Here is an 11,596-nt window from a genome sequence, read left to right as displayed (position 1 = left end):
CACTGACAAAGAACAACATCAGAAAAAAAATCGGCATCATTTAATAATAGTAGGTGGGGGGTGGGTTGTTGACAACGTAAAAGGAATATACAAACGCCTTCTCTGTTTGGTCCTTTAAGAGGAGCTGTTCCCCTCAGAACACACCCTGTGCATCCTGCCAAGGCACAAAGTGACTGAGGCCATCTAACTTACAAGAAGCAGAAATGATGGTATGTTTTCAAGGATCACAGGTTAATATAAGCACTTCACACCCTCCCACTCTAATGAAAAACATTCTACTGACCTCTGGCAAAGAATCTGAGAACCCCCAGGCTGAATCTCCTGTATTGGAAGAATGTGACCTCATGGAAGGGTTATGAGATGGTTAATGTCTCTAAAGCAACAAGGACAGATGACTCCCCTGTGCCAAGGGATACAGCAAGAGGAAGGAGAAACCACAGGTGGCCTCCAGTACACCCGTGGCCCTCGGGCGCATGGCCCTCTGAGCTGTGCTCATGGCAGGCTACTTTGTCGCCCTGCCAACCGATACTCACTCCTGGGCCTTCAATGGTTTAATGAGCATCTAACAAATTACAAAATCGAAAAGATTATCAGCTTGGAAACCTGAACAAATTCTATAATGAAATGAAGGACCCAAAGGCATTTAATTATTGAACACATAAAAGGAAGTATATTTTTAAAAAATTGGTCAAACTGTCCTGTTAGTTATCATTTTAAAGGAATTTACAGGGCTGTTATAGATTATCCTTTTGGAATAATTCAGTTTATAGCAATTGCCTAAACTGGTTTCTTCATTGCACAGTATTTTCTCTTCAAATGGGTGCTTTAAAACAATTACATACAGATTAAAAATCCTCATTTCTTTGCTTAATTAAAACGTTAATACTCTTAGACAACACAGATCTGAAATGGTGAAACCAGCAATTCCCCCTCCCACCTTACAACAAATTAAATTGAGACAAAATTACAAACACATTTCACTACATGATTATTATTAATAAAAATCAGGTTTTTTTTTTATAAAGTTGCCCAAAATGCAAGGGATGTGCATAGGTTTACAACTTAGTCATAATAGCATTTTATTCTTATTCCCCTGGGTGTGCCCCATGAACGGAATGTACTTTGCTGTAGATTACAGATTGTTTGTCCAACACAGACACACCGACAGCATAAACGCTCGCGACTGTCCACATGCATTAAGAGTCAAGACCCAACTTCAAATCTCTAAAAGGTTTACAGGGTGCTTCAAAGAGACAGTATCACATTATCTGGATGTTACATAAAGGACTTAAAAAAAAATACTATTCTAAAAAAAAAAAAAGAGAGAGAAAAAAGGCCTTTAAAAATTTATGACTGTTTTGTAATCACTACGCTAATTATTTCAAATAAATAAAGGAAAGAAAGATATTCCAATTGATAAAATCAGACTCTAAAAAGAATGTAGTGTTCCACCCCCAGTCAAGGTAACAGAATCATTGTTTATTATTATTAAAATAGATTATAGAAAGCAGCATCTATTTTGTGCAGTTTTTAGGGGCCTTGGAAATAAAAAGCTATGATTTCCAAAAATATAACATTCCAAAGGATTGAATAATACATACATTTAAAGATACATTTTATTAAAGTTTAGGAGAACTGATTAAAAAAGATACTGTCTCTTTAAATTAGTGTGTAATTGTTTTTCTCCTCCTATCTATTCGGACATGACAATAATTATAAATGTAGGTCACACTACAACTAGGTAGTCTCTAGGGACCACGACCTGCTGACACAAGGCCGATAACAAAGAGGCTTTTCCATGTATGAGGTGTTCCCAGTTAAGCACAGATATCTGGGGAGGGGCCTAATAGACCCAGGAGACGGGGACCCACTGCGGGGCTGTGCACACGAGCTCGACGGCTTCCTCCAGATGTCTGATTGTCTCATCAATTTCATTGTTGATAATTGTGAGATCGAAGTAGTGTGCGTATGTTCTCTGTAAGATATCAGATTCCTTCTGTAGACGCTGAAGAGATTCATCCTAAATGGTGATGAGATGGAGGTAGGGGTGGGCATGAGAGAAGGGAAAAGCAAACAGAAGAGAGAAGTCAGTTGGATTCATTCTCTTTTCACATTTCTGTTCGTCCCAGTGTCAGAAACAGTCAAAGCCAGATCCCGACGGGCTGCGTCTGTGCACGAGGCCAAGTCCGCTCCGTGACAGGGGGCGGTGACTGCTCAACATGCAACAGGAGGCTCCACGACAAACCAGATGAACCAGAGAAAACGGATACTCTTCAGCAAAACACATCACCCCCACTCAAGCCTAGCTGTGTCTGTCCCCACAGTCAGTGGGGTAAGGCCATGCGAGGCATGGGTTACCAGTGGCTACAGTGGCCCAAGCTGTCCTTTCCTCATTCCTCTAACCCAGGCCCGCAGGAAACCCCAGCCCTAGCCTCAAGCCACTCTTCCATTCAGCAGGAGGGCTATGAGGGCAAGGCCAGAGTTCTTCACCCCCTTCCCCTTGGTCACTTGAGACAGGCCTCAGGGCCCGGCTGCATTTGTACCAATAAGACACTGCCTTTGGACAAACAAATTAAGTTGTATTTTTTTTCTACTTAAAGGTTCAGCATGTTCCAGGAATTCAATTACATATAATGGCCCTCACTCAATAGCAGCTGACGCCAGAGGCAAAAGCTTTTTGGATGTTACAAATAATGGATGGAATAAGGCCATTTCCCAAATAAACAGCAACTGGCATCTGATGAATCCTCCCAAAGTGGCCTGCACTGGATATGGCCAGACAAATGTCACCGTTCACAGGTCCTCATATCTCTTATGAAAACAATTCTGAAGGCAGAGAAGCGACTGAACTCTAGGGAGGTTTGCCACAATAAAGGATGCTCCCTAAACTATAGCTTGCTACAGATTTTAAGAACTCTCCCTGGGCTGAGGCAACAGCAGGAGGGGGAGTTCAGGGTCCCAAGTTTGTCACGCGAGTATAGCTTATGCCACAGGATGTCACTTCTTTCAAGACAGGGATCTCTTGGGTCAAATTTGTTATGCTGAACTCCCAAAGGGCAAGTTCAAATTTGAAACTGGGAAACTTTGTGAGTCCTATTACCCCCACCCCCACCAGCCAAACACGAGGTCGGCGAGCTACTGGGCTGAGTCTTAAATATATATAAATACAATTAAATACCTGTTTATGTGATTTGTTGCTCTCTCTCTAACTACGGAGTAAACTTGCCTCGTGTACCCTGTCATTGCTGTGCACCCTGTCATTGCCATGCCCCAGTGCTAGGCATAGTGCCTTCCACACAGTAAGTGCTTACTTAATAAATGCCGTCGAAAGCATAAGCACTTGGCTCACTGATACTGGTCATTACAGGATTTTACAAGCATTAAATCTATAAGAGAACAATTCTACTAGGAAATGGGAGCCCAGTGCGACAGAGACAGATCTCCAGAGAAAAGAAAAGACGCAGTGTCTCCAGGACCTACAAGCTGTAGCACGTGGCGCTGGCTTAGGACCCCTCCTCTTCTCTGAGGCCCCTCTGTTATTTGCAAGAGACCCTTCCCGACCAGGCAGCTGAGAGGCCCAGGCAAGGCTTGGCTCTTTGGGTGTAGCTTTTGGGAAAGCAGATCAGAAGTGAGATAAAGATGCTTAATTCTTTCCTGGCATTGCAGTGGGGATGGGCAGATACCACAACAGTTGGGAACTCAATCTTTTCTATCAGGACACTCTGAACCAAGAATGTCCTACCTGTATGGTGTCTTCTACAGGAATTTCAAAGCAGCACACGGCACGTGTGCTTTGAACATTAGTGTTAACTACCACAGTGGAGATAAGACCTCAGACCTTCTAAGGTCATATCAACACATGTTCTGCTTGCACTTCAAAAGCATACTATTTTCACTGTGGCTTTTTACAACCAACACAATGCAAAAAGGCTATTCACCCAAAGACAGGAGTGCTTCCTACCAGTATGAGAAGGAACAATTCCTATAACATCACCCTCTGGGCTAGGGGATTCAATTTGAATATATAGTCCTGGGCTTCAAAAACCACAAGCGAGGTTTATAATTTGCCCAGAAAGCTGGCATGATGAAAATATTCAAGAACATTTACGGCCAAAAGCATCAGACTTTTAATGTAGGTCTCCTTACAGAAAAATAAATCTCCCTCACAAGGATCTTATAGGAGGAAGCTATCTTTGTCAGTTTCTTCCTCGACAACAGCTTGCCTGCGTGCTCGACTCACGCGTGAGCAGGGTTTAACTCAGTGAAAACAAAATGCCTTTATTCTAACAGCGAAAGCAAGGATTTGTGGGAACAAAATGTCTACATTCTAAATCTATTAAAGGAAACAAGGCTGTATTTCGTCGCCTCCTAGCTGGTACTTACAGGCAATTTTCTGCACCATTTTGGCAGCTATGGAAAATTAGTAAAAGGGCAGGAAAACAGGCAAAACAAAAACAAAGCAAAGATGATAATTCAAGAAAAATACATGGCAACCAAAGGACAAAAGCTAACCACAATATGGAGTTTCAAATATGCTTGTATATTAAATAAGATAGGAAAGTAGAATTTTCTTTCAACATTTTACAAATGAGATGACAAAAAATAATACCTGAAAATATGAGTAACACAGGTAAATCTAAATATTTAAGTTTTCTTCAAGGTACACAAAGCAAAAATTTCCAAACCTTGATTGAACCGTATTTTGAGCTTGGGTGAGTTTAGGCTCGTGTTTACTGAACGGAGCCAAGCTTCCTCTGATGGTTTCTAGAACCCGTGAAGTAATGGTCTTCAGGATAGCTCTCAATAGGAGTCTCCTCTTAACTAAGGAACCTACAGCAGACAGGCACCGCTATGTTCACCAGACACATGATAATGATGTTTCCTATCTTCTCAGCAATAGAAAACCTTGTAGGTCAGCTTGGTACCACGATGTAGCCAACTCTCACAGGCACCATCTCTGTGGCAGCTGCTGACTTGAGTTGGCTTGACAGTGGACAGAGCTCATTTCTAGGTTTGTAGTCTCCAGGGGCCTGGAGAGAAATTCCCTGTGGGTTCCACTCCAGATGCTGCCTAGGGGAACCTGGGCAGCCAGGCCAAGGTCAGGGATTCTTTATAGCTCCCTTCAGGCAAGGCAGTCGTTGGCCCTGGGGGCTGCTGCTGCCTTAGCACAATCCCTACCAGGAGAGGGAGCTGGCTGGCAGCCCTGGAGGGTGTGAGACGCCTCAGGCTTTAGAAGTAGATTTATTGATAAGGCCATAGGCTGTCCCATGGTCCATTCTCTTCCACATCCCTTTTCAGCAGAGCAGCCTTTTGCTACAAATGCAGACTGACGTGCTTCAGACTGTGCTGGGGACTAAGGCTTGAATTTGTCTAATGATTCTGATCTCAGAAGAACCACAGTTTATATTGCTTAATTCCTAATACTGAAAGAGGACCTCGAGCTCTGGAAATCTTCCTGCCCGGCAGCAACAACAAAGCAGAGCTTTATTGAATCGTCTTAATGTGATGGGGCTTTGGTTTTGAATGCACAACACACGGATCCTTACACTGGGGTGAGCTTATCTGGGGATAAACAGATTGATTCTTACCTCATTTAAACCTGGAGTAATAGTTGGTGCGGCAATAAAAACAACAAAAGGAGCGAACTCTGCAGTTCTCAGGACCTTCAGTGCCTGTGTTAAAAAAAAAAGAGAGAGAGAGAGAGACTTAAAAGAAGAAATAAATAATGTAAATTTCCAATGAGCCTATAAAAAATTTATACAGCTAAAAATTTCAAGCCCTTGTTTCAAATTTTAGGCAAGGTATTATTAAATGTATCAGCTTTATACATAACTTCTATTACCCTTTTTCTTCTAAAGGATGGATAAACAGCCATCAGAAAATAAAAGTTGACAAACTGGACATTTTTCTTACAAATCTCATGAATCAATCTGATTTATTTTTCTTAGTAAAAGTTTATACTGATTTTGTGGGTTAATGTTCATTTAAACCTGGTTATTAGTTGTGGCCTGACTTTTAAATTTTAGGGTAGACTTGGACCTGTAGGCTGGCTTCACTACTGATCCGGAGCCCTCTCCATCACATTTCCAATTTCAAATTGCTAACCAAGGGGCGCACATCCTGGCCACTGTAACTGTGAGGGCTCCATTCACACTTACATAAGGCCTTCTGAATTGCACTGATGAAAGGCCCCATGGGACTCAGGGGGAAGGGGAACCTTGCCCGGGGCTGGAGGCAGGAGCCTCAGACTTTGTGTCTTGGCCCTGCCACTAAAGACACTGGGTGGCTGTGGGCACTGAGTAGGCCCACACGAAAATGCTGCACTCAAGGGAGAAGGACCCGCGGCCCCTTTCAGTTCCCTTCCAAGGCATTGAAAACCTCTAACTGTGCAAGTTATTAGTTTGCATAGATGCACTGCAAAGCTGCATTCAGATGCTGTAGGAGCTGCTTCTGCTAAGGGATTACTGCGTCAGTTTCCATCACACTCTTGGAGATTACAAACTCCCTTCCAAGGAACAAAACCCAATACATAGGTACTCAATTCATAATTAACTGACATATAATTAATGCCTATGCATGCGGGTGATATCTTGCTGCCCTTTATATGGAATTTAACACGTCTATTCTGTTGCTCACATATTTTTGCTTTCTAAATGGTCTTTAAATTTATTTGCTTTGCTTGATTCCCATGGCTCCATTTTTTGCCTGGTTTATTGTAATTGTAATTAGACTGGTTGCCCTGCCTCCAGTTTTGCTGCTTTCCAGTCCATACTCCACCCTGCTATTGGAATGATCTTTCTGAGATGCAAATCCCATGGCTCCCCTGCTCAAAATCCTTTAATAGCTCCCACTTGGCCTCGGGATAAAATGTACACTCCTCAGCATGAATGTCAGGTCCCTTCCTCACAAGAGGGCCAGTGCTCAACCTCTTCAGCCTCTCTCTGCCCTTTCCCCTCCATGGACTGGCCTTACTAAGAACTACTTTCAGTTCCAGAAAGGGCCAGACTCTCTCCGGCTTTCCTGGCCTTTTTACTTACTGCTCCCTCTGTCGGGACTTCCCAGCCCCTCTTCCCTTTCCCCACTCTCCCTTTTGCTTGGCTGAGTAGTCCTTTAGAACTCAGTACTGACGTTCTTTTCTCTGGAAAGTTCTTTGTGAGCTCTGGGCCCCTCCTGTGTGCTCCTGAAGTACCCATCACACTGGAAACCCAGGTCCCCGGTGACCAGCCAGTATACTCCTTGCGGGCAGGGACCGCGTCTTGTTCAGTTTCTCCCTCAGGCCCAATATGGCACCTGTCATAAACTGCCTTTATGATAAAATTTGTAAAAACGGTAAATATAATTTGCTTAAAATTTATCTTGTTTTTTGAAGCAGGTTCAACTAGAGCGCACTCTGCTCTCTTGGCTGAAGGGACTCTCTTGGCCTCTTTGCACATACAGGCATGTAAGAAACAAATTGGATATTAAAGGTTCTTTCTTTTTTTAGTGCAAGGCTCACTTTCACTAGGATTCTATTTCTGAATTTTGGTCACACAGTATCTTCTTGGGGGTTAAGGGAGCCTGGCACATTGTATCTGTCCATCAAAGTTCTTTAATTGTTAAAGTCACAGACTCAGATTCCTGTCATAAGAAAGCTCTTCGAGCTTGCAAATGTTAATTTTTGAAAGACATAACTAGCAGCTTCTTTGCCAATCCTTCTGTGACTGAAGACTTTAGCAAGGAACAAACATCATGAAAAAGTCCATATATAGCTCAATTGAGCTAAAAGGGATCCTCATTTAGAAATGTCCTTTTTGTCAATATTATCTTGGGCCTTTTTTCCTTCCTTCCTATGCTCATAATCAGGTGAATACAGCGTCAGAAGAGACAGAAGGTTTTCTTATCACTCTACCCCATCACACACACACACACCCGCCCGTAGCCAGCTTCTGGGCAACTGAGATGGGGAAAAAAATCTCATTTGATTCTCTCCCTGAAGCTACTCCGAGTGCCAGATGGAAGTCCACGCAGCCTGGATGCTGAACAGAACCCACGGATGAAGCAGCGGATGAAGTCAAGGATGACGCACTGGGCATGAAATTTTTTCTCCACTCAGTGACCCAGCCTGTTAGCTACCCAATCCTTTGCATGTTTTCAGTTCTAGCCTGCTATCATATTACAACAGCAGAAAACAAACTCCTTGGAAAATATTAGTTTAGCTCCCTGCCGATTATCCATCTCTTAAGTCTATATCCATAAACACGTGAGGGTTGTTCTACACTTGCTGCATAAAACCATCAATGAGGGCCATGTTTGTCACATTGCCAAAGGCTTCTTGTGTCTAAGAATCAGGTTATACTCCTTGATTCCCAGTTTTGCCTTGGTGGCCAGGAAGTTCAGAGCCAAATTTAATGTTTATCACAGTAAGTACAGTAGCCCCTGTCGTTAGGATCTCTGCCTCCCCCTCCTTTCCATGGCTTTCATTTCCCATTTCTATCTTGTATTGTTGTATTTTCAAAAATTCTAAGATGCCTCAAATGCTGAGTGAGATTTTCTTATCTAGTAGGCCTCATATCTTCAGCAGAGTCACCACACATTTCCTCATCTGTTCTTGAAGGTCTCTGTCCCCACACTCTGCTCCACTTATGGGTCTCAGGTGGGTGCCATTTTTGGTGCAGCCTCAGCCCAGCTAAGGTTCAGAGTTACTTCAGGGACAGGAAATGGACCTGCTAACAAGGATTCCCCTCTCTTTGGCAGTTAATAGGTGACCTAAAAGGTGAACTCTACACCCTCTTCCTGATTCAAGATGAGACACAAATTTGTTAATATTGACAGGCAAATCTCTCTCTCTGAATCCCAGAAAGGTTGAGAGAGAGAGAGAGAGGGAAGGAGGGAGGGGAAGGGGAGGTAAGGGAGAGAGAGTACACTCTAGAAAGATCACTGAAAACATGCTGGATTCAAATAGGCAAAGTAACATTAACTGAACATTTTAAATTAATTCTTTAGTTCTGTGGGGCCAAAAATTGATTTTATGGCTCAGCTGTGGCCAATAATTCATCTCAGATTACCATCCTCAAGTTTGACCCAAGTGTCTAAGATGCAGATATCTATAAGCCTAATCTGGTTTGCAAACATAAAAATTACACAGGGGCAACGTATCTGAGTTATTTTGTACAAAATTCTAAGGGTTTAGGAAGAGCACAGCGACCCCCAAGCCAATATCAAGAGAGCCAACCGATTTAACAAAATAGTTTCCGGTTCAGAAGCTGGCTCTTGCTTTGCAGTACACATTCCTAACAAGACTGTAAGCTACTTCTTGGTGATGGCCTTTGTCTCTGTGGGCAAAAGCAGAACCACAAATATTCTGCTATTGTTAACTTTTTAATGCTGTAAATGGATACATCAGAATAAAGTTAAAATCTAAAACTGTCACATTAAGCTCTGATCATACATTGGAGCTATTACAGTTTTAGCTTTAGGGACACAGATGATCTTCTGAGCCATAGCCTTATTTCCATGCAAAATACATTCTATAGTTTTTCTCAGGTTTGACTGCCTTATAGATTTTTCTAAACGTTAAAAAAATTAGGATTTAAATTGTACTACTACATGTAAAGAGGACCATCTTGAGTATTCCCAGGGCTATCTCTTCTAGGATGGCACAGTGAGAGGAGGTTGGGATTTATTGTAAAAAATGAAAATAAGACAACCAACACAGTTCAAGATCAAACCTCACTTTCAATTGGCTATAAAACCTTAGTTGAGTCACAGTTATGTTAAGCCTTGGTACCTTCATCTACAAAAGTAGATAGTGATCTGTATCTTATAGGGTTACAAGGATTAGGTAAGGCGTAATAACACTTGGCAAAATATAAAGCATTGTAAGAACACTATTATTATTTTATAAGAAGCCAGGTTATTAATTTTTTTTAAGTTTAATGTCTTTATCATGGTCTTCTAGTTTTAAAGTTGGACCACAACATCTTATCATATAGTATCATTACATACGTGCTCAAGTAGGCCTTAATTGTCTAAAATAAGATTGCACAAAGTATTAGACCTGCTCTAAAAGAACTGAACACCAGTGTTAGGTGGTCTTTCTATGGTCCACATGAAGTGAGAGGATTTTTAAAAATGCCACAAGGCATTTATTTCTATTATGGACAGTTTCTGATGTATATCGAGGAAGGAATTTCATCTTCACCAACTTGTCTTCCGAATTGTATTCTTAGCTCCTGACCCGGTGCTTGGTGTATAATAAGCGCTTAATACAAGTTTGGTGGATCAAACTGTCCGTGAGATACAGTAAAAGGGTTAATCTAACAAGCTGGGATTGGAAAGGGGCACAGAGAAAAATGTCCTAAGGAAAGAGCCTCCCTGAAACAACGAGGCTGTGCCTGAAACAAGCTGCTCATGGCCACGGGCATCCTGGAGACAGGATGAGGGCCCTGCCCAGATAGGGAGAGAGTGGGCTGAGGGCAGGAAAGCCTGAGGGTAAAGCCCAGTCGGTGCAGACTGCAGACACCCCAAGCTGTACTGTAGTATGCAACGGTCAGTGTGAGACCAGGACTGGCATGAGGCTGGACCGGGCAGGAGAGCCTGGGACCAGAGTGGCCAAGCAGACCAACAGGAAGAGCAGGACCGAGGCGATCGCCATCCCCAGGACCACTGGCCCAAAGAGGCTCAGGCAGAGACCAGGACACCTATGGCCAACCCTCTGGGTTAGGTGGACCCGAGAGATCACAGTTTTGAGAGGTGGGGACCGAGGAAGCAGGAGAGAAGGGTGCAGGTGAGCTCATCCAGCAGTCAGGGGAGCAGGGGAGAGTGTGCCCAGCCGGGGCGAGGAGGTGCTCTGGAGCCAAGTGCAATGGGTAAAGTAACTGCTGTGGGTGTCCTGAGGAGGTCGAGAGAAGTGTCTCCCGCTCAGCAGTGCAGAGCAATGCATGGCTGTGCAAGGGCAAGGAGACAGGGAGAGCTGGACGCTATGAGTGGAGCAGCAGCAGCAGCAGCAGCGGTGGTGGTGGCGGCAGCAGCGGTGGCAGGTAAGGCAGAAAGCCCTCGAAAGTGGATTTAGGTAATGCAGAGGGAGTCTGAGGAGCCCTGCAGCCAGCATACTGCTAGAGACATTACTACCAGCAGAAAACGACGTTCAGGTGAAGACCAGTGTGGAACCCAAGGAGAGGATGTCGAAGACCAGGACCAGGATTGAGACTTTGCCTCTAGCCACCCCTGGCCAGAAGATTTTTCCAATCCCTAGTAAGGAGGGATTAGTAGTTAAACAAAAGTCAATCTGTGGTACACATTATATATTTAGTTCTATATAGGTCCAAGTTCATTGTTAAGTAAACTATTGTGTTCACCCTACTGTTGCTCTCCTCCCTAGCCCCTTAACCAGATCTTTTTGTGATTTCCAAAGTTCAAAGTTCAAGAACCCCATCAGGTGTTGTAAAACAGAAATGGGTGAACCCACTGGCCACGAGTTAGGATTTAGAACCCAGAAACTGAGCCGTCAGGCCCCAGGTCACACAGACCCTTGGCTATGCAGGTTCTGTCCTTGCTTTGGGGATGGCTAGGGGACCAAGTCTTATGTTGTAGCCCCTGAACAGGGATTAACCTGCTT

General features: G+C 43.5%; 1 protein-coding gene across 5 annotated transcripts in view; it reads right to left on the bottom strand.

The window, feature by feature from the left end:
- Positions 1 to 1,786: 1,786 nt before the first annotated feature.
- Positions 1,787 to 11,596, bottom strand: part of CASK (calcium/calmodulin dependent serine protein kinase) — a 363,551-nt gene continuing 353,741 nt past the window's right edge. For all 5 annotated transcript variants that reach the window (XM_069464106.1, XM_069464108.1, XM_069464109.1 and 2 more), the window contains 2 exons: positions 5,589 to 5,672; positions 1,787 to 2,020 (listed from right to left, as the gene is read on the bottom strand). In XM_069464106.1, coding sequence (XP_069320207.1) covers positions 1,844 to 2,020; positions 5,589 to 5,672 — 261 coding nt within the window. In that variant the 3' untranslated portion in view covers positions 1,787 to 1,843. The remainder of the gene's footprint in view (positions 2,021 to 5,588; positions 5,673 to 11,596) is intronic.

This window comes from Eulemur rufifrons, chromosome 30 (genome assembly GCF_041146395.1).
Source record: "Eulemur rufifrons isolate Redbay chromosome 30, OSU_ERuf_1, whole genome shotgun sequence".
NCBI lineage: Eukaryota > Metazoa > Chordata > Mammalia > Primates > Lemuridae > Eulemur > Eulemur rufifrons.
Note: the sequence above shows the minus strand (reverse complement) of the source record. Positions and strands in the feature narration are given on the sequence as shown.